This window comes from Epinephelus moara, chromosome 18 (assembly GCF_006386435.1).
Source record: "Epinephelus moara isolate mb chromosome 18, YSFRI_EMoa_1.0, whole genome shotgun sequence".
Taxonomy (NCBI): domain Eukaryota; kingdom Metazoa; phylum Chordata; class Actinopteri; order Perciformes; family Serranidae; genus Epinephelus; species Epinephelus moara.
The window spans coordinates 39,782,885-39,806,897 of NC_065523.1; the positions used below are offsets into that span (position 1 = coordinate 39,782,885).

Sequence of the window (24,013 nt, forward strand, 5' to 3'; positions counted from 1 at the left end):
CCAGCTCCACCAGCTCCACCTGATCTGCTCTTATAACACTGTATTATTTCATTTATATGAACTCCTACATGTCTTCATCATGCCTACATCGTGTCTTCATCATGCCTACATCATGTCTTCATCATGCCTACATTATGCCTACATCATGTCTTCATCATGCCTACATCATGTCTTCATAATGCCTACATCATGTCTTCATCATGCCTACATCATGTCTTCATCATGCCTACACCATATCTTCATTATGCCTACATCATGTCTTCATCATGCCTACACCATATCTTCATTATGCCTACATCATGTCTTTATCATGCTTACATCATGTCTTTATCATGCCTACATCATGTCTTTATCATGCCTACATCATGTCTTCATCATGCCTACACCATATCTTCATCATGCCTTCATCATGTCTTCACCATGCCTTCATCATGCCTACATCATGTCTTCATCATGCCTTCATCATGCCTACATCATGCCTACATCATGTCTACATCATGCCTACGTCATGCCTTCATCATGTCTTCATCATGCCTACATCATGCCTACATCATGTCTACATCATGTCTTCATCATGCCTACATCATGCCTACATCATGTCTACATCATGTCTTCATCATGTCTTCATCTACATCATGCCTTCATCTACATCACGTCTACATCATGCCTACATCATGACTTCATCATGTCTTCATCATGCCTACATCATGTCTTCATCATGCCTTTATCATGCCTACATCATGTCTACATCATGCCTTCATCATGCCTATATCATGCCTACATCATGTCTTCATCATGCCCTCATCATGTCTTCATCATGTCTTCATCATACCTACATCATGTCTTCATCATGCCTTCATCTTGTCTACATCATGTCTTCATCATGCCTACATCATGTCTTCATCATGCCTTCATCATGCCTACATCATGCCTATATCATGTCTACATCATGTCTTCATTGTGCCTACATCTGCCTACATCATGTCTTCATTGTGCCTACATCTGCCTACATCATGTCTACATCATGTCTACATCATGTCTTCATGCCTATATCATGTCTACATCATGTCTACATCATGCCTATATCATGTCTACATCATGTCTTCATTGTGCCTACATCTGCCTACATCGTGTCTACATCATGTCTACATCATGTCTTCATTGTGCCTACATCATGCCTACATCGTGTCTACATCATGTCTTCATCATGTCTGTATTAAGCTGTTATCTGTTGTCCACCTGACACACCTGCCAATAAAGCATATTGAAATTGGAAAAAAAGACATTGAAAATTAGAGGGGGGGCTGTGTGTGTGTGTGTGTGTGTGTGTGTGTTTGTGAGAGAGAGAGAGAGAGAGAGAGAGAGAGAGAGAGAGAGAGCAGTGGATTGAATGGGCTCGGTTCACTCAGCAGCACTGCGCCCTTCACTTTATCGATATTATCGATCAGTTTGGAGACATTTAGCCCCACAGCGGGTCCCTTACTGAGGCTAGCCCGGGAGCTAGCCCGGAACACTGGAGGCTAACACCGATGGGACGCGTGTGAAGCAGCCCGGGAGCTAACAGCAGCCTGGCGGAAAGAAAGAAACAAGGAAGCGGACAGCTAGCTGCGAGGCTACACCGAAGCTAACGTTGGCTAACTGCTGGCTAATATTATTTCTAATGAGAGACCGAGGAGTATGCGACCTGAGACCAAGAGGTGAGTGTCCGCAGCATTATCTCTGTCCGGTGCCGGTTACCGAGGCTCCGTGTGCCCGGTGTGTGTCTTTAATGAAGCGGACAGATAATGAAAGAGGAAGCATACTGCAGGGACAGACAACAGCTAGCATCATGCTAACACGTTAGCAAGCGTAACATCTCAGATCCCGGGGGGATGGGGAGGGATAGTGTCGTTTCACATGGTGTGATATTTAATTAACAACACACCTGACGTGTAGAAACGTTCACAGGTGTTCAGGTGTGTGGTCGTGTCAAATAAATGTAGGTTACTGTGACGCGCTATCGGTGTTAGCCGTTAGCGGCTAATCTCGCAAGTGGAGCCAGATGCGCATCTTCATTATTCTTGGCTGCTAACTTGTGTTAGCTCGCTTCATGGATTGATCAGATAAGATCAGATAATCAGTGATCGATCATCAGAGGGGATACTCAGGTGTTACAGCTGCACGAGGCCAGGTGTTATCAATAAATCTACTGATAATCAGATTTATCGGCTCAGTATGTGAACAAACACATCAAGGGACTGACTCCGGTTATTTTATATAACACACACACACACACACACACACACACACACACACACACACACACGCCATACTTTTACCATACAACATGTACTCACACACACACACACCCACACACGCCATACTTTTACCATACAACATGTACTCACACACACACACACACACACACACACACACACACACACACACACATACCCAGATACAGACCATACTGCATACTGTTACCATACAACATGTACTCACACACAGATCTGTGACCTCATAACATGATCATTCTGCCCTGTGACTGGACTAAGTCATGACACATGACATTATGACCACAGACTATACCATGACCTTATAACATGTTCACGTCACACTGTACCGTGACAGTTTGTGGCGTATTAAACATGACTCTGTGACATCATAACATAATATACATTGACTCCTCGAATGTTTATACGACTACGATGCTGTGACTTACATAATAAAATTTTACGACATACTTTACTGTGACGGTATTACACTCTATACTATGATTATGATCAATTAAAACAAGGACAACAGCTGAAGAATTAAAGGTAAAGAACAGACACATTTTACAACTTATACTGTGACTGTTATAACATTTTCATGACACACTGCTGTGACTGTTATAACATTCTCATGACTCACTGCTGTGACTGTTATAACATTTTCATGACACACTGCTGTGACTGTTATAACATTTTCACGACACACTGCTGTGACTGTTGTAACATGACACACTGTGCTGTGACTGTTATAACATTTTCATGACACACTGCTGTGACTGTTATAACATTCTCATGACTCACTGCTGTGACTTATAACATTTTCATGACACACTGCTGTGACTGTTATTCTCATGACACACTGCTGTGACTGTTATAACATTCTCATGACACACTGCTGTGACTGTTATAACATTTTCATGACACACTGCTGTGACTGTTATAACATTTTCATGACACACTGCTGTGACTGTTATAACATTCTCATGACACACTGCTGTGACTGTTATAACATTCTCATGACACACTGCTGTGACTGTTATAACATTCTCATGACACACTGCTGTGACTGTTATAACATTCTCATGACACACTGCTGTGACTGTTATAACATTCTCATGACACACTGCTGTGACTGTTATAACATTCTCATGACACACTGCTGTGACTGTTATAACATTCTCATGACACACTGCTGTGACTGTTATAACATTCTCATGACACACTGCTGTGACTGTTATAACATTCTCATGACACACTGCTGTGACTGTTATAACATTCTCATGACACACTGCTGTGACTGTTATAACATTCTCATGACACACTGCTGTGACTGTTATAACATTCTCATGACACACTGCTGTGACTGTTATAACATTCTCATGACACACTGCTGTGACTGTTATAACATTCTCATGACACACTGCTGTGACTGTTATAACATTCTCATGACACACTGCTGTGACTGTTATAACATTCTCATGACACACTGCTGTGACTGTTATAACATTCTCATGACACACTGCTGTGACTGTTATAACATTCTCATGACACACTGCTGTGACTGTTATAACATTCTCATGACACACTGCTGTGACTGTTATAACATTCTCATGACACACTGCTGTGACTGTTATAACATTCTCATGACACACTGCTGTGACTGTTATAACATTCTCATGACACACTGCTGTGACTGTTATAACATTCTCATGACACACTGCTGTGACTGTTATAACATTCTCATGACACACTGCTGTGACTGTTATAACATTCTCATGACACACTGCTGTGACTGTTATAACATTCTCATGACACACTGCTGTGACTGTTATAACATTCTCATGACACACTGCTGTGACTGTTATAACATTCTCATGACACACTGCTGTGACTGTTATAACATTCTCATGACACACTGCTGTGACTGTTATAACATTCTCATGACACACTGCTGTGACTGTTATAACATTCTCATGACACACTGCTGTGACTGTTATAACATTCTCATGACACACTGCTGTGACTGTTATAACATTCTCATGACACACTGCTGTGACTGTTATAACATTCTCATGACACACTGCTGTGACTGTTATAACATTCTCATGACACACTGCTGTGACTGTTATAACATTCTCATGACACACTGCTGTGACTGTTATAACATTCTCATGACACACTGCTGTGACTGTTATAACATTCTCATGACACACTGCTGTGACTGTTATAACATTCTCATGACACACTGCTGTGACTGTTATAACATTCTCATGACACACTGCTGTGACTGTTATAACATTCTCATGACACACTGCTGTGACTGTTATAACATTCTCATGACACACTGCTGTGACTGTTATAACATTCTCATGACACACTGCTGTGACTGTTATAACATTCTCATGACACACTGCTGTGACTGTTATAACATTCTCATGACACACTGTGCTGTGACTGTTATAACATTCTCATGACACACTGTCCTGTGACTGTTATAACATTCTCATGACACACTGTCCTGTGACTGTTATAACATTTGTAGGACTTACTATACTACTGTATGACTTTTATAAAAAAAATGTTTGACATACTACACTGTAATATGACAGGCTAACAAAAGTTTAATCTGTATTTGTAATATTAATAATTTATGTAATGAAAATGTCGATACTTGGAGCGTGTTCATTGATATGATATTGCCACACATATCAGGATACTATGCTGCATCAATTCCCCACCCCTGGTATATATGAATATTATATAATATTATATCTATAGGACCAACAATAAAATAAAAACAATCTAAGTAAAAGTAGTTTTCTTGATTTCTTCCTGATATCGAATATTGACAGAAATCCAATATTGTGCATTCGTAGCCGGATTAACTGATTAATCACTGCAGCTCCTGACCCAAAAAAAGATGGCAGCCGGATGAGGCAGCAGCTCCCATTCAGGCTGCCATCTTTGTTTGGGTCCAAGAGATGAAACGTGATGTCATCAGAGGGACGATCTGTCACAGCAGCAGGATGATGATCTCAGAGGATCAGAGACGTGTCGGCAGTTTCTTTGAGACGTCAGATGTGATGACGCACAGAGGGACAGCCTGTCTCTTTACCTGTTCACATGTGTTCACTCATTCACGTGTCGCATCTGTGTCTCTGTGTCTGCAGCTGACTTGTTGGGTGATGTCGGGCAGTAAGGCGCTGGGCGGGGGGGCAGGCGGGGGGGCGAGGCGCAGACGGACGCGGTGCCGGCGCTGCCAGGCCTGCATGAGGACCGAGTGTGGAGAGTGTCACTTCTGTAAGGACATGAAGAAGTTCGGAGGGCCCGGCCGGATGAAGCAGTCCTGCCTCCAGAGACAGTGCACGGCGGTGAGAGACACACACACACACACACACACACACACACACACACACACACACACACAGATAACTAAGGTTTACATGTATGACCACGTCCTGATTGGTCCTCGTACAGCAGTGGAAACTACATTTCCTCAAGTACATGCTGAGATAAAACTTTATTGATCCCTTGGTGAAATTCATAAACTATTAAACAGTACATCAAATCATTAAAAACAATCAAACACACCACAGTTTGACTGTTTTCAACACAACTAAAAAGTAGACATTAACATGATTTTTTACAGTGCCCTGAGACAAACAGAGTTTGGCTTTTGGAGCGCAGCAGCATGACCCTTAGTCATGTGACGAGGACCAACCAATCACAGCCCACAGATATCTTTCTTTCTTCAGTAAATATCAGTGTGTGATAAATATGGAGGAGAAGTTGATCATGTTAGTGCAGAGCTGTCAGAGCGTCACATCTGTCCCACAGACACACAGGAAGGAGATCAGCTCTGCACTCAGGTTTTCAGGTAAACAGGCTGTGATACGGTGCTGGTTATGGTCGCTTAGCAACCTCAGATGCAACCTGCCGCCACGCTCTTGGAAGACGGTACAGAGTAGCGCCCGACCTCGCGTTTTCCACGCGGGTAAAGACGCGGTGTGTGTACGGCCTCTTACACATGTCAGAAAATACTTGTTGAAAACACGTGAACGGACCGTTAAACTGGTTCCCATCATTACTGTGTCGCAGGTTTTTTGGTTGGTCTAAATGTTTGCTGGATGACGCACTGGAGGACTTTTTATTAAACTCAGTTTAGTCTGTAGATGTTATTTTCCAATTGTATCAGGATCGTTCAACGTATCGTTCGGTAACAGGATCGTTCAACGTATCGTTCGGTAACAGGATCGTTACGTATCGTTCGGTAACAGGATCGTTCAACGTATCGTTCGGTAACAGGATCGTTCAACATATCGTTCAGTAACAGGATCGTTTAAGGTGTTGTTCGGTAACAGGATCATTCAACATATCGTTTGGTAACAGGATCATTCAATGTATTGTTCAGTAACAGGATAGTGTAATGTATCATTCTGTAACAGGATCGTTTAACGTATCGTTCGGTTTGTGATGTTTACTAAACTGAAAGCCTCGTACTGAACAGGTCAGTATGAATATGTGTCATTGTTACGTCCACAGGAAACTGATAAATATACAGGTAGGAAAATTGGAGTTGGAATAGTTCGTAAGAGTGCGGGTATAAACACAGCGAGGGTGAAGTCTCGTTTAGCCACATGTTAGAGACACGTAAAGGTTGTAAACTGACAGTGGGGTATTTACTGACGTAGAACAGAAGGTGAAAGTCTCTCAGTCACACTGACTTAAAGACGAGGAACGGGAAGTGCTAACATGCTAACTCATTCCCACAGCGCTGTGTCTCCTGTCTCACTGAGCACAGTCACAGTGTCAGCACAACACAGTCGTTTATTTTTACCAACTGTGGGTTTGATCTCTGCACACAGACGTCACAGAGACATCTGTGGACCCACACTGGTCCTCACACACACAGACCACAGCGCACACTGACATGTTAACATGTCGACATAATCCTCTGTTACACCTGCACACACACACACACACACACACACACACACACACACACACACAGTCAGACTGTCGGCTTCAAACTCTGAAGGTGTGATTTTTCTTTTTTAATTATTTATTTTATTTGTGTCGATTCTTCAAATAGCATCAGCAGAGAGCTGGAGCCCAGCAGGCGACGATGCTGGGTTTCCGTGGCAACCAGAGATGGTTGCTGGCGCTGTGAGTGAGAAAGAGTTGGCTTTGATCCATCGAGATGCTCTAACACACACACACACACACACACACACACACAACACACACACACACACACACACACACACACGCTGAGCCAGTCAGTCTTCATATTATTTCTGTTGTTGGGTTATTTATTTGTGTGCTTACGGGAGGAGGAGGAGGAGGAGGAGGAGGAGGAGGAGGAGGAGGAGGTGGTGGCGCCCTCTGGTGGTTCCTCAGAGATAAAAGGATCTGCAGGAGCAGCTCGTCCTCTTTAATCTTCACTTCAGGCATCATAATAAAACTGAGACAGCTTCATATGATGATCAGCTGTATTCAGATCAGATTTATTGATCCTCAGAGCTACAGACGGATAACAGACAACACAGACGTTACACTCACAGTACACAACAGATACACAACAGATAAACAACAGATACACAGTACAACCAGGCGGTTTCATCTGAGGCTGAAAATTAATTAAACCAGAACCTGCAGTTCCTCTAACGTCCACTAGAGTGCGTCCCCTCAGAGCTCCATGTTCACATGTAGAAATTAACATGTTTACAGCCTGTTTGGTCTCTGGAGATCATTTACACATTTTTACACAACTCACCTGTTTATATTTTATTAAGGCTTAAATTCACATCATCAAGGGGGCGGGACCTCTTTGACTGACAGGCTGTCTGCTGACTGTAGATAGGTCCACCCCTCGCTCCTCCACAGCTCCGCCCTCTTGAAGATGGCGACAGCTGTAATGCTGAACCAGAGGCTACGAAAACAGGAGTCCACAAACCAATGAGTGACATCACCGTAGCTACGTCTGATATTCTTTACAGTCCCCTCAGGAACGCTGCTCAGCTTTGCTTCCATTTCCCCAGTGGCCACTCGTGTCAATACAGTAAAAAAAAAATCTCTGCAGCCCAAAAATTATTCTGAATTTTTGATCAATGGAGGTTCTGTATCCGTAAAATTATTTGTGACATCATCACAATGTGAAGTCTTTGAGCTGAGTCGGTGAAACACGACTGCACCGATTCAGTGGGCCGAACACGGCGAAATAAAGCTGGAAACTTTTTGGTGTATGCAGATGCCATCTTGGTGTTTAGTTTCCAGTTATCATCATACAGCTGAATACAACAAATAAATATCATCATAAAGAGCCACAATCTGACCCTCTGTCTGTCTGTCTCTCTCCACCTGTCTGTCTGTCTGTCTGTCTGTGTGTCTGTCTGTCTGTCTGTCTGTGTGTCTGTACAGCCGGTCTTGCCTCACACGGCGGTGTGTTTTGCATGCGGCGAGGCAGGGAAGGAGGACACAGTGGACTCTGAGGAGGAGAAGTTCAGCCTCTCTTTGATGGAGTGCACCATCTGTAACGAGATCATCCACCCGAGCTGTCTGAAGGTCAGTGATCTGTTTGTGTTGGAGCTGTGACCTCTGACCTCACACTCTGATGTCACAGCTGCACATTTGACACATTTGAATCTTTTGTTTGTCACCACATCCTGTTTCTCACCTTTCAAAATAAGATACAGATTATTAAACGACTTGTTTGATTTCCTTGTTGATGATGTCAAAACGAACCGTCTCCAGTCTGAATTATTATAAAGTTTAATGATTTGTTTTTGTTACCATGGAGACCAGGCACGAAATACCACACCCAGTTCAGATGTTGACTCAACAAGATGGCCTTTGATTTAAACTTTTCATTTGGGTTAAATTGTTTTTGTGTGTTTACAGATGGGTAAAGCCGAAGGAATCATCAACGATGAGATCCCAAACTGCTGGGAGTGTCCAAAGTGCCACAAGGAGGGCAAAACCAGTAAGGTAAGATTCAGACCAGTAAGAGTCAGACCAGTAAGATCTGTTGTGTAGGACTAGATGTTAATATCCCTTATTGCACACTTGAGACACTGCTAGAGACTCTGTGGGATGGTCAAGTGAGAGATGGCGTCCTCTGGGTTATCAAGTGGGCGCCCTCCTTCCTTGGTGTTTCGCTGATTGGCCCACGACACCTCCAGAGGGTTCAGCAGTGAATCCCAGTGTCCCAAGTTTTTTTTATTTATTTATTAAAAGGATCCCCATTAGCTGCCACCTAGGTGATGAGCTAGTCTTCCTGGGGTCCAAAACACTCCCTAGATGCCATCTACTCATTTGAGGGCCCAGGTGGAGTCCTTCCTCTTTATCCAAAGCCACTGACTCCCCTTTTCAGCAGCTCTGGAGAGGTCCTTGACTGCCTGCTGGTGGGCCTTCCCTCGCACTCCCATCTCTGGGAGTAGCCTGGATGTTGAGGTGGCTACGAACCCTCAGCAGCCGACTTCCACTGGTCGTACCTTCGCTGCCCAGCCTTGTTGTTGTACATCGACTGCAAACTCAGCATACCTCAGCTCCTTGCGCTCATAGGCCTCCTCCACTGCACTCTCCCAGGGCACTGTCAGCTCGATAATGTACACGTGCCTGAGCGAGGCTGACCATAGCACAAGGTCAGGTCGCAGGTTGATGGACGTGATCTCAGCTGCAAAGCAGAGCTTCTGGCCCAAGTCTGCCAGCAGCTTCCAATCCCGTGCCCTGCCTAGCTGCCCAGTGTCTGGTCTTGAGGTTGTGAGACTGGCTTGACCCTTGCCCTTCTGGACAAATGTTGTTGCCTGCCAGCGGGATGACGGGGGAGGAAGGGCATTGACACCTGTCCTTTGAGTTTCCAATACTGCTGCAAGACACTTTAACACCTGGTTGTGCCGCCAGGTGTAACGGCCTTGGGTGAAGCTGGTCATGCAGCCCACCAAGATGTGCTTAAGTGTTGCTGGACTCGGACAGAATGGGCATGCAGGGTCTTCACCATACCACTGGCTGAGGTTTTTGGGAGATGTAAGGACGTTGTAGGCAGCCCTGATGGTAAAGCTTGCCCTGAATGCCTCCATTTCCCACAGCTCTTGCCAGGAGATCTTTCTCTTCTCCACTCCTTCCCACACTCCTTGCTTTGCGTGCGCCATGGCCTTTGCACACCATCCTGCCTCCTCTTACCGATGCACCTCCTGAACCACCAGCTTGTGTCTCTGGGACGGAGTGGCTTTGTTTCAGGCTGGTGTGCTGTCCCCAAGACCAAGACCACTCCTCCCCTGCTGCACTCGGCCAACTATTACCTTGTGCTTTAGTGCTGCCTTTGCCTGCTCAGTTGCAGCCAGTGGAGTCCACTTCCTCCTGGTAGCCAGGATGGGGGCAGCTTGGGCTACAAATAAGGTAAGACTCAGACCAGTAAGAGTCAGACCAGTAAGGTGAGAGTCAGACCAGTAAGCCGGTGAGAAGGTGTGCAACCATCTGTATTAAAGCAGCCTCATGTGTGTGTCCAGGACCAGCCGGATGGCTCGGGGAAGCGGCGGCTGGATAACGGCGAGGTGGGCCGCTGGAAGCTCACAGATGACCCTCCCCCTAAAAAGAAAGCCCCTCCCTCCCTGGAGGAGGGGGGGAGGACAGAGGGAGGTCACAAGAGGAAGAAGGAGAAGGAGCTGCCTCAGGACAGCGGGCCCAAGAAGAAGGTGGAGTGTTAACCAATCACAGAGCAGATCTGACGGGAAGTTAATGTGTCCAACCTGTGAACAGCTCTGACTGACCATCTGTCTCTTCTTCCTTTTTCTCTCTCAGATGAAAGGAGCCCACGAGAAACGCCTCAAAAAGGTACCAAGCCTTTATTATTATTATTGTTATTGACAGTTGACAGTTGTTATGATTGTTATTGTTATTATGGGGTACCCTCTGGTACCTGACCCAGTGCAGAACTGATTTGTTTTCCCCCTCATTGTAAAAGGATGTGACGTTTGTGGGCATTCCCGTAAATAACTGACTGTATCTATGTTGATAAAATGCTGGAAAATAAATTAAAATAATATTTAGAATAACGTTATGATCTGTAATGTTCCTCTATCTCATTTGGACCGTTGACTCCATGATACTAATCAACTTCCTGTTTGTAAATGTCTTCATCAGCTGACGCTACGAAGCAACCAACTGCAGATCATTTAGAGTAGCTAAGGTACAGCTAGCTGGCTAACGTAAGCTCAGGTTACAGTTAGCTCGTTGACTGCAGACTAGTAGAAAGCGCTATTTACTGTTTCATCATTTATTGTTGGCTAAATCAACACTAACGTGTCATGATATATAAGGTAGCATTGTGGATAATGTTAGCTTGGGAAGTAATTTAACAAGCTAGCCAACTGACATATTTGCTCAGATTGTACCTTGCTAGTGATAATGTGCAAGATAGATAGATAGATAGTTGGCTGCTTTGTAGCATTAGCTGATAAAAAAATAAAAATAATTCTTAATATAAAATAATTGGGAGACAGCAAACTGGCTAATTGACATATCCACTCAGGTTGTATATTGCTTGCGATAACGTTAGTGAGCAAGCAAGCTAATGTTAGCCAGCTAGCTGTAACTAAGCTTAGCTGTGTTGATCTGCCGTTGGCTGCTTTGTAGCATGAGCTGATAAAATTATTTGGAACTGGCAAGCTAACTAATTTAGCAGTTGGGTTATTCTGGATAAATTAAATTATGTTAATCAGTCAAGAGTATCAGAATCAGAATCAGAAATACTTTATTGATCCCTGAGGGGAAATTATTTATGTTACAGGTGCTCCTTGCAAGAGAGGAAAGATACATGAAAATATAAGAAATTTAAACAGTAGTATTAACAAATATATAGTTAAATAAACAGGAATTATTAACAAACATAAACGTAAATAAATATATATATATATACATATATATATATTGTAAACTGCACAAGATTAGTATCAAGTAGTAACAAGAGTATGTTGTACGCTAGCTAGAAATAAGTCAGCGTTAGAAAACAAGCTAACGTTAGCTCGTGTTGCACACTGTTAGTGCTGCAGCGTAGCTGAAGAGAAGCCAGACACGCAGGAATGCACACAAGGTCACATCCTTTGGGTTTTCCCTGAAAAATCTGTCCGTGTGTTACTGATACCTGAGACTGTTTAAATTACAAGCTGTTCACACGCTGGAAAATAAAAACATTTGAACATGTAAAATGTTCCGAACAAAACGTTTAATTAAAGGACCAAACGAACAAACTGTCGTTACAGACGAAGACGTCCTGATTCTGTTTTCTTGTTTCCGTCAGAAACCCAAACAGGAGGCGGTGGAGTCCAACGGTCCCACTTCCTCAGCTGGTGGAGGAGCAGGAGGACTACAGGGCTCCTCCACTTCTTCTTCTTCTTCTTCTCAACCCGGCGGAGGAGGAGGTGGGGGAGGAGGGGGAGGTGCAGGGGGGACGTCGAGTGCGGACCAGCGCTCGCATCACAGAGAGAAACTGGAGCGCTTTAAGAGGATGTGTCTGCTGGAGCGCCGGCCTGAGTCCTCCTCCTCCTCCTCCTCCAGCTCCGAGTCTGACTCTGAGTCCGACTCTGACGACTCCCTGAGGGGGGAGCAGGCGGGAGGAGGCTCCTCACCTTCATCCTCTTCACCTGCCCCGCCTCCTCCTGTCGTCTATGGCAACAGCAGCGGCGGGCGGGCTGAGCGTGAGAGGAGTCGCAGCGAGCGTGAGAGGGAGAGGGAGAGGGAGCGGCGCCTGGCCGAGCTGGGCTTCAGCGCCAGCGAGGAGTCGGAAGGGGAGGGGGGAAGGGGGGAGGAGGAGGTGCGAGAGGAAGAGCAGGGAATGGGAGAGAAGGCACGACGGAGAGGAGGAGAGGCGGGGTTACCTCCACGAGGAAGGAAAGGAGGACTGCTGGACGGAGAGGAGGAGGACACGCCCACCTCTGACAGGACCAGGAAAAACTCTGCCTCCCTCCCTCCGCCCTCACCCCTCTCCTCCAATCAGATGCCTCCATCCTCGCAGCATGACGGCTTCACGGGGAAGCAGCGCAGCAACGGGCAGGAGGCACGCAACGGGCGGACACGAGGAGGGACGGGAGGGGGAGCAGGGGGGAGGGAGGGAGGGGAGAAGGAGAATGCCAGTGGCGTTCTGACTAATCACAGACACAGCGGCGGAGGAGGGGGCGGGACCAAAGGCAGCGGGAGCCGCGGCAACAAGATCCGTAGCAACAGTAAGAGCCAGACATCCAGGAGCAACATGTCCTCCCCCTCCTCCTCCATCCCCACCTCTAACGGAGGGGGAGGGGGGGGAGGTGGCCTGATGATGTCAGCCATGGCGGCGTCTCCCTGCTCACAGCCATCCCGTCTGGCCCCGCGCTCTCAGATGATGAAGCGCAGCCCTCCGGCTGTGCCCTCGCCCCCCCGGCCCATTCAGATGGAGAGACACCTGGTGCGTCCCCCGCCCACCTGCCCCGAGCCCAGCTGCCTACCGCTGGACTCTGGCTCCTCCCACATCATGACACGTGATGTGTGGCTCCGAGTCTTCACTCACCTGAGCCAGAGAGAGCTGTGTGTCTGCATGAGGGTGTGTCGCACCTGGAGCCGCTGGTGAGTCACACTTGACATCACAGTGACATCACAGTGACATCACCTCTCCTGCCACATCACTCGTAGATACAGAAACATAGACGCCTCACAGCCTCTGGACCATACGCCAACGTCACATCTAAACAAACAGAGTGCTGTCTTCACACCCACGTTGTGCTGCGTCCAAATCAGATGGGTCCTTCTTCACAGAGCGTCTCTGAGGAGACAAATAAGATAAATATAAATATTATAAATATTAAACCAAAACTTTTGACCCCAAACTACATCATCAGGTCACTTCCTGCTTCACCTGAACTCTGGAAGATAAAATATATGTTAACTAAAATAAATCTGCTGTCACAGATTCAGTCGGATAAAACAGTCTTTACTGATCACGCGTGTCTTTGGACAGATGTGATTGGTTCTTTCAGTCTGTCTCTGGATGATGCATTGACACGCTGCTCGACAGGGGTGGAGCCTCAATGATGTAACATTAGTGACGTTAACCCAAAGCTGAGGCTGGCTGATGGTTCCGAAGTGCTTGATTGGATATGCAGCAGAGTTCTCTGAGAGCAGATGACACGTTTTAAACGTCAGTGTCACAGTCAGTCATGTCTCAGAGATGTCAAAGGTTAATCACTGAGAATATTTTTGACCGGTCACAGGTGTCGGTCTGCAGGTTAATTTTGCAGCTCTTCAGTTTACTGCACTGTGCACCACCTGGGTCTGGTAGGAGCTAGCTAGAGGCGCTGCACGCTACAGTGTTGCTGTGCAAACATTGTGTCCGCCCTCCATCTTGTTACAGCTGGTCACGGCGTCCTGTTGGCAGAGCGTGTTGTTGCCGAAGTGTTGCCCCTGCAGGTAGACCCGGTGAGTAAGTGGCTCAGTTTTGAGCCACAAAGCCCCTTTAGCATGGTTAACTATGTTCGCACCGCTACCTCTGTTAGCACTGTTAGCATAAATGCTAAAAGGGTTTTGTAGCTCGAAATGAAGCCACTTACCCACCAGGTCGACCTGTGGGGAGGCACAACTCTTCCACAGCAACTTGATACAGCAATAGGAGGCCATTACCATCTGTAATCACCAAATGAGCTGCGCTGCAACAAGCTAACGTTAGTTCCCACCTGTTTGCAGTTTGATAATCTGAACACAGAACATGTTTTCTTGTGGCGTCCTTTCTAAAATGATCAGTGGTGAAAGTTAGGAGTTAATGAGCAGACAGTGTTAGCTAGCTAGCATGTAAGCTAGTTGAAAAGTCGCTACTTCCACATTAAATGATATTGTATAGGGATGTCTCCAAAAGTATTAACCAGGGACAATAAGACAGTTTAACACAGTCGATGCAGCGTCTACGTAACTCTGTCTGTGACATCACATGTTTAGTGTCTGTCTCTTCTTCAGGTGTTGTGATAAAAGGTTGTGGACTCAGATCGATCTGAGCCGGCAGCGCTCCATCACCCCCCCCATGCTGAGTGGTATCATCCGCCGACAGCCCGTCTCCCTCAACCTGGGTTATACCAACATCTCCAAGAAACAGTTAATGTGGCTCATCAACCGCTTACAAGGTGCTGCCAAAACTTCCTGTTCACCTGTCTGGAGAAGTTCAGTCTCTACGACACAACTTTACAAATCTGTCTTTCTCCTGACACGTCCAAATGATTTTTATTTCATGATCTTCTCATAAACATAGTCTGTTCTTCAAACACTCAGCGGCTTCTGTGAAGTTTAGTTGATTCAAAACACACATTAAACATGAACACAACTCAGCTTCACTATAACTCGCAGCATTCACAGACAAACACTTGTCTTTATCTGGACACATTTTCCCCACAAATGCAACATGCTAACATTTTTAGCACAAGCCTAAGGCATTTTACATTGTATAAATTAGCCTAGCAGCTAGCAGAGATTTCCTCTGCTCATATGAAGCCAGGGACAACAGCAACATTTCCACTGAGGGAAATGGTTTCAGCTCACAGAGACAGACAGGAGGTCTGCGTCAGGCTACAGCGTAGGCTCTGTGTCAACGTGGAGCCTACGCTGTAGGTACAGCATTGAGTCGACACAGATGTGTCAATCCTGCATTAGTCTCACCTGTAAGTCTCACCTGTCCCGTGTGTGTCCTGTTCAGGTCTGTTGGAGTTGAATGTGTCCGGGTGTCCATGGCAGGCGGTGTCTGCTCTGTGTCAGGCCGTCTGTCCCTGTCTGAAGCTGCTGGACCTCAGCAGAGTGGAGGACCTCAAAGACTCTCACCTGAGAGAGCTGCTGGCCCCCCCACCTGACACCAGGACAGGTGAGAGACACGTCACCTGACAAGAACACACTCAGAGACAGGAAGCGTTAGTCTCATGCTGCTCTGGGAACGTTTCAGGAACACGTCGGTTCACAGAGATGAATTCTTCTGAATGAGCAGATTATTGTGACGTCATGGTGAGGTTCGTTATCACAGCGACTGAAACTAAATGTAATGATTGGAAATTAAACCGTCTTTAGCTTTGAGTTCAATACACACACAAAATAAGGGCATCTGTGTAATATTACTTTGTACATTTTAAGGAGTTTTATATTAATTACTTTTCATCAATTAATTGATTATAATAAACACCATAAACTGATAATAAATGGAGATGTCATGTCCTTAAAATCTGTTTGTTAAGTAAGGGCTGTTGATATCAAAGTGTTTTTAAGGGGTTATATTCAGAGCTCTTTGACTTGTTCATCGGCTCAGATTTAAAGGCTGTTTCACATCCAAATTACACACGAGTCCCTTATAAACCCTTCAAACCCCCTTAAATGTTCAGGTTAACCATTTAAATCACCTTAATGTATTTAAGGTATGTTTCGTTTCCATTAATTGAGCTATTAATTAGCACCAGATTTAGGGTGAGCCCTTTAAATTTTACCTTAAATTGGAAATAAATGTCATTTAAAGAAACTAGTTTTAAGGGGTTTTACTTTACCTTAACAACACTAAATGGATTTGTCAGATTTATTCACTTAATGTGTAAATTAAGGGCAAACTTGTGTACCCATTGAAATCTATTTAATTATTAATTAAGGGGTTTTAAAGGGTGTTTTTTAAGGTTTTTTTTAATTTATGGACAAATTGATAAATTAATGAAGTTTATTTGAATTATTTTTGTTTCATAGTAAAAAAAACCCTTAAACTCAGATTCTAAAACTTTTGTTGTTTCATTAACGCATCTTTGTTCTCTGCTCTCTGATTGGTCACTCAGCTCATGGTGAAAGCAGAGTGGGGCGTTTCCAGAACGTGACGGAGCTGCGATTGGCCGGTTTGGACCTGACGGACGCGTCGTCTCGTCTGTTGGTGCGTTACGTCCCTCACCTGAGCAGGTTAGACCTGAGCCACTGTGGGAACATCACGGACCAGACGGTGCACACCCTCACCTCCCCCATCTCCCCCCTGAGAGAGAGCCTCACCCACATCAACCTGGCAGGTAAACACAGCAGAGACTGTAGCAGGTCTGGTGTTCTATTGGCCAAATCACTGTGACATCACACCAACAACAGCAGTCACTTCCTGGTAGACACCTGCCGATTGTTTTCACCTGCTGAGACGTGTTTGCAGCAGCAGGTTCCTACTAAAGATGTGAACTCACCTGTGTGTGTGTGTGTGTGTGTGTGTCTGTGTGTCTGTGTGTGTCTGTGTGTGTGTGTGTGTGTGTGTGTGTTTCAGGTTGTGCGAAGGTGACGGAGCAGTGCGTCCCGTTGCTGCGTCGCTGCCCCTCCCTGCAGACGGTGGACCTGCGCTCCTGCTCACTCCTCTCCTCTGAGACCGGACAGCTGCTCTCCTTCCCCTCCCACACCTCCTCCTCTTCCTCCTCCAGCTCTTCATCCTCCTCTTCCTCCGCCACTACCACGGTCGCTGCTTCATCCTCCTCCTCCTCCACGTCCGCCTCCTCCTCGTCCTCCTGTCCTCCTGAAGACAGAACGCTGCTAAAGAACAGCTAAAGTCCTCCTGCAGGTCATGTGACACTTGAGTCATTGGTCCAGACGGCCTGTAAGCCCCGCCTCCAACCTCATTACACTACAGACGGGTGAGGGAGATGAGGAGGAGGAGGAGGCATCTGTGCAACATTTCTCCTGATGTAACAAGTCCAGCGACCAGAAGAAGAGGAGGAAGAAGAGGAGGAGGAAGAGGAAGCTGTTTTAGGAAAGTTGTGGGTAATAGGTAAAAAATAGAAACCCTGAGCATGTACATATTTGTTCTCTGTACAATTTTGGGTGTGTGTATATATCTGTAGTTTACTGTAAATGACCCTTAACCTTTGAGACATCACCCCAACACTCCTTTCCTTCTCTCCTTCCCTGCTATCCTTCCTTCCTTCCGTCCTTCCACCCTTTGACCAGTCATCACCGGGCATCACCTGCTTGTCAGCAGCTGCAGAAAACAGGGGACAGAAAATCAAGACTTCATGTTGGTCACATTTAGTTTGTGTGATTTGACAGGTGACATCATCGACACCACCCCCCCCCCAAGAAAAAACAAACAAAACAAAACAACAACAACAGGAAGAGTCAGAAACTTGGTTTCTTTCTGGGAAGTTTAAAATAATGTCAGTGTGATGTTTGCATCTCTGAGCGTCGGTCAGACACCGAGGCTAACAGTTTCCCTTTGCTTCCAGTCTTTGTGCTAAGCTAGGCTAAACACGTGTGTCTACTCTGACTCTGGCGAGCACACGCCTCGTCTCTCTGCGAGGTTTGGAACGGTTAAACGACCGTTTTCATTATCGATGAATCCGCAGATTATTTCCTCCATTGTTTGGTCTGTAAAAGAAACGTTTTGTAGAGTCCAACGTGACGTCTTCGTTTGGTCCGACAGTCCAAAGGTCAAAGTTCAGTGAGATGAAACAGAAACCGTCACATCAGTGAAGCTGAAACGTTCTTTAAGAAATGACTCAAACAAAAAATCAAAGATCAGTAACATCAGAAGAGACGATTGATCCATGAGACGTCTGCAGCTCTGACATTCAGTGTGTCCTGAAGATTAATATGAAAAATAAAGTTTATAGTGTCGTGAGAGAAAATCAGAAATCATTTCCTCTGTAGTGACGAGCCAACGGACATCATAGTGAATGTAAACACACCTGTGTGTGTGTGTGTGCGTGTGTGCGTGTGTGTGTGTGTTGAAAACAGTGTTAAATGTGACTGTATGAACCCAGTATGAACCAGTAAGACCAGTAAGAGACACCTCAAACATTGATCGGCAGCACAGTTCCTCTGAATGTTCTCAGTAAACAGGAAGTGATTCGACCACCACCCGTGACAGTGACGGCGTAGCTCTCACCTGCGAGCGCACCTTCTGCCTGTTTACATTGAAAACCGCGGCGTGTGCACGGGCCCCGCAGTGACCTCATCATATGTCACAGATATCAAAGTTACTGTCAAGTCAGACCACAGAGAGCAGCTGAACCTGGAAATATCACATGATCATTAAAGTAGTTACTGATTATTTTTCTGTTCTGATTAATTGTCTGATCGTTGCAGCTTCAGTCTGACGTTCAGCTGAATTTAAATCTGCAGCAGGTCGTTTAAATTTAAACACTGACATGAATCAGACAGATGGAGCTAAGCTAACAGTTTCCACCTGCTCCCAGTGTTTGTGCTATGCTAAGCTAAAAGTTTACAACTACCTAGTGTCTGTGCTAAGATAAGCTAACAGTTTCCACCTGCTCCCAGTGTTTGTGCTAAGCTAAGCTAAGCTAACAGTTTACAACTACCTAGTGTCTGTGCTAAGATAAGTTAACAGTTTCCACCTGCTCCCAGAGTTTGTGCTATGCTAAGCTTACAGTTTCCCCCTTCTCCCAGTGTTTGTGCTATGCTAAGCTAACAGTTTTTACCAGCTTTCAGTGTTTGTGCTATGCTAAGCTAACAGTTTCGACCAGCTTTCAGTGTTTGTGCTAAGCTAAGCTAAGCTAACCAGACGTATCTCTGAAACAGATCCAACAGTTTCAGTAAAATGTCCGACTGTTCCTTTAAATGTCTCGCAATGACGTCACTGGTGTGAAGGTTGTTCAGGTGTGTTTTGAGGGTGTTCTTCTTCCTGTGTGTGTGTGTGTGTGTGTGTGTGTGTGTGTGTTAGACCGACAGTGCTGGGTGTGTTTGAATCTGAGCCTCAGTGTCTTCAACGTTCGCCTCATTTATTCATTCATCTTCCCCTCTTTGTCTTTAAACATCTGCTCCTCCTCCTCCTCCTCCCCCCCCTCCCCCCATGTCCGTCACCTCTGATCAGATTCTTTTGGGAAGTTATTGACGGTGTTTTTTCTCAGGAGTATTTGTTATATTTATTTTCCATCAGTCCGAACACACATTCCTTCAGAATGTTTCACATGTTGTTTCTGTGATGAACATTTCCTCTGTTTGCTGCATCCTTCAGGTGACTCTCACCTGTTTGAATATGTTTCTACGGAAGCCCATTTCTGCCAAATAAGTTTAGAATAATCACGGCACGTCAAGATGATCAGATACTGAATCAAGATTATGACTCGTTTTGAAAAGTCATCACCATGACACACTGTAAATGATCTGCGTTTGGTTTCTATTAATTTGACTTTATGTCTCATTATCTGGATTTTTCTAACTCATGATTCTTTTTGATAATTTAATAATCATTTTGACTCATCTTCATTCGCTGTCTCACAATCTTGATTCTGTTTTATGATCTAATGATTCAGAAAGTTGTGAACTTGATCCTGACAAGTTAAACTTTTCTTGAGTGTCTTCGTATTTATTCCAAACTTTACATCAGTTTTTTGGCTAAAATGGGCTCCTGTAGTTTCCTCAGGGGCCTCACTTATGAAAAAAACTACAAAGTCAATTTCACGCCAGGATCGTTGTTTGATGCGTCCCATAAAAAGTGCAAAGACAGAAGTTTTTCATAAGTGACGCTCGGAGATGAATCACGTGTCGACTGTGACTTTTTACTATCCGTGTGTCCTGGCTGTCTATTCGTCAGGCAGCGGCACTGAGCGCTTCTTTACTTCATGTTCATGTTCAAATCAAACAGCAGCCAAACTCTTTGTGGACGACACTGACTAGAATCAAAGTTCAGTAGAGTTCAGGCCGCTTTATACTGGCTAGCATGTTGGTTAGCTTGTTAGCTTCACAGTCTCATGTTAGCTTCATATGATGTAGCTCGTTGGCTTCAAGCGTTCTGTCACAGGTGTGTTTGCGTTACCTCTGCTGCACTGTTCTCCGAGAAAAACTGAATCCACGATTCAAATTGGGTCGAGAAAAGGAGCAGGAAACAGTCACTGGCTAGCTAACGTTAGCTGCTAATTAGTGGTTTAGTTCAAGTGGTTCAGGTTAATCTGATCTTGTTAATGAGCTGTGTCATTAGACTTTAGAGAAAGATCTGTCTCTGTATTATATAGTGTGAACAGATCGACAATCTGTGTCTTCATGTGTAATCTGTAAATATAAAACACCTTCCTTAAATACAGAAAAGATTTTTAAATTCACAAAAATATTTTGCAAATATAAAACAGATCAACAAATACACAAACAACAAAAAGAACTGCACAAAATGTAAATCTGCAGCCTTGAACTGAGAGCCACAGATATCTGTTTGAAAAATGTAAATGTCAGGAAATGTTTTTTTTTTATTTATTTGTAGATTAATTACATTTATTCAGATATTTTTTATTATGTGTGACATTTGTGTATTTGCAGATGCATTTTTATTTGCAAAGTAGTTTCGGATTCATGGGAGGTGTTGATCTGTTCATACAAATAATACTTGGACAAATCTATCTCCATATTAGCCCGTTAGCAAACTGGGCTAACAGGCTAACATTAGCTATCTAATTAGTGTTAGCCTGTTACAAAGGCAGTGGTGGTTGGGGAATGTTAGCTATAGTGCAAAGTCAGACAAATTAAAACTAAAAAACATTTATATTTCACCGCGGAACACAGCTTTTGTCAAGCTATGGGGACAAGTTATGCTAACGGTAGCTTGTAAGAAAACTAATATGTAGCTAACAAATAAATTGTATTCTAGTGTTTACAAATATGCTGATTAATTTCCCGAACTTTAGCCCGTTTCTGTAAATTAGCTAACTAATTGGCCCATGAGCATGCTGAGGAAACAAGCTAACACTGGCTAGCTAACCAACATTAGCTTTATGGAGAATGAAGGTTATGCTAGCATTAGCCTGTGAGCCTGCTAATATGTAGCCAACTCCTCATAGAAGTGTTGCAGTGGTTAAAAGCTAATGAATCTGCTTCATCTGCATTGTAAATGAGCTCACTTATTAGCTCATTAGTAAGGTAACAGGCTAACAGTAGCTTGCTAATTAGTGTTAACTTGCTACAAAGGCAGCGGAGGTTGGGGAATGTTAATGACAAGTCAGAAAAATTTAAACTGAAAAACAAATAGGAACATTTAAATGACACTGTGGAACAGAGCTGTTAGCAAGCTACAGGGACAAGTAATGCTAACATTAGCTTGTGAGCAAACTAATAAATTGTTTTGCAGCAGTTAAATGCTAATTAATTTGTTACACTTGCATATTGATGAGCTAACTTATTCAGTAAGTAAGTAAAATAAAATCTACAAATTAAATTATGTCTGAAAAAGAGCGGGAAAACGACCATGATTTAACGCTAATTCATTTCCCAAACCTTCGTGAGCTTGTTTGCTCATTAGCATTAAAAAGCAGATGTAAGCTAGCTGCACCAGTTTGCTCTAGGACAAGCAGAGGAGGTTGTCGGGTGTAAATAAAGATTATTATTATTATTATTAATATTAATAATGTTTAATCGTTTAGTTAATCAACAGATTAAACTTTAATTTTAACGATCGATTGAACGTTTTAAAGCATTTATTAAATAAAAGACAGATTCACTGTCAGCTGGTTTTCTGTCTATTACGTCAGTAAAAGTGAATATTTGGGGGTTTTGGACTGATGGTCGGAGTAAACTGTGAAATCTGAGAATCTTTTCTCTCTTTGTTTTTTTGAGAGATTTTTATTGAAAGTTTCGTGGCAGTGCAGTAGAGGTAATAAGGTAATACCGTTAGCTATGTCAGCTAGCAGGTTGGTGTTAGCTGGTCTGCTGTAGTCCATGAAATAAAAAGTATTAATAGATCAATTTGAAAATGCCATAAACGCCTTGTTGTGCCATAAACACACCAGATCAATGTTTCACTGTGTTTAAAGGTCAGTTTTTATATTTTATTTTTTGTATTCAGATGTGATTTAGTTGTTTTTTTTGTGTTTTTTTTTTACTGTAACTGTAATGTGGGGATCAATGATGCATATCACAGCTTCAAACTTAACCTAGCAACAAGTGAGGAGATCATATCTGATTGGATGAAAAAGCCTTGACTCCTGAGAGCTCTCATCCAATCAGACGCTCAGACATATCTCACCTTTTCTCTGTTGTCTTATCTTAGTAAAAAAAAAAAAAAAAAAAAAAAAAGTCTGAATCTCTTCATCCATGTTTCAAGATGCACTGGACCATCATCATCATCATCATCGCCTTCATCCTCACCTTTTGCCAAATGTAGTTTTTGTTGTGAAAAGGGGCATTTATCTTGTTTTTTGTTCTTTTTGATACTTTGTCCATGACTCTTCCGTTGTGTTGATGAAAAAAAATGAGGAAGAAGTTGGAACAAAAAGTAAAAAGACACAAAAAGACCAACTCAAGGCAGCTACGTATGAGTGACTACTGTAAAATGACTAACTAATAAAGAAGCAATGGGTTCGTTTTTACCTTCGACTCTTTCATTTGTTCATTGAGATGAATTAAACGTCTGCAGCTTGGTCACAGGAACTAAAGAATATGAGCTGGTGCTTCATATGGTTCTGATTATTGTTATTTCATATTTAAAAAATGGATCTGTAATTTATTATTCATTTAAGAACTCAATGGCTCAGACGCTGCTGTCACGATCTGAACATCAGTACAGCTCTGAGGTACTGCAGAGATGTATTTACACTTTGTAGTTCATTCATTTTCCATAACCACTCATCCTGTTAGGGGTCACAGGGGGTGGAGCCTATCCCAGCTGACATTAGGTGAGAGGCAGGGTTCACCCTGGACAGGTCACCAGACTATCACAGCACTGACACATAGAGACAGACAACCATTCACACCCACATTCACACCTACGGACAATTTAGAGTCACCAGTTAACCTGCATGTCTTTGGACTGTGGGAGGAAA

General features: G+C 44.0%; 1 protein-coding gene across 1 annotated transcript; it reads left to right on the plus strand.

The window, feature by feature from the left end:
• Positions 1-1,333: 1,333 nt before the first annotated feature.
• Positions 1,334-23,567, plus strand: zgc:158376 (uncharacterized protein LOC100101643 homolog). Its single transcript, XM_050068786.1, has 11 exons — positions 1,334-1,697; positions 5,423-5,623; positions 8,673-8,816; positions 9,153-9,239; positions 10,760-10,945; positions 11,052-11,084; positions 12,550-13,847; positions 15,228-15,391; positions 15,958-16,119; positions 17,063-17,284; positions 17,524-23,567. Exons 2-11 carry the CDS (start codon positions 5,438-5,440, stop codon positions 17,796-17,798), a joined length of 2,757 nt encoding a protein of 918 aa, XP_049924743.1. The 5' UTR covers positions 1,334-1,697; positions 5,423-5,437; the 3' UTR covers positions 17,799-23,567.
• The last annotated feature ends 446 nt before the right edge of the window (positions 23,568-24,013 follow it).

Bases quoted from the DNA above. Each gene is read 5' to 3' on its own strand.
- zgc:158376 (XM_050068786.1), top strand. From the start codon at position 5,438: ATGTCGGGCAGTAAGGCGCTGGGCGGGGGGGCAGGCGGGGGGGCGAGG. The intron at 16,120-17,062 runs GTGAGAGACACG...TTGGTCACTCAG, and splicing joins CCCACCTGACACCAGGACAG to CTCATGGTGAAAGCAGAGTG. The intron at 17,285-17,523 runs GTAAACACAGCA...TGTGTGTTTCAG, and splicing joins CACCCACATCAACCTGGCAG to GTTGTGCGAAGGTGACGGAG.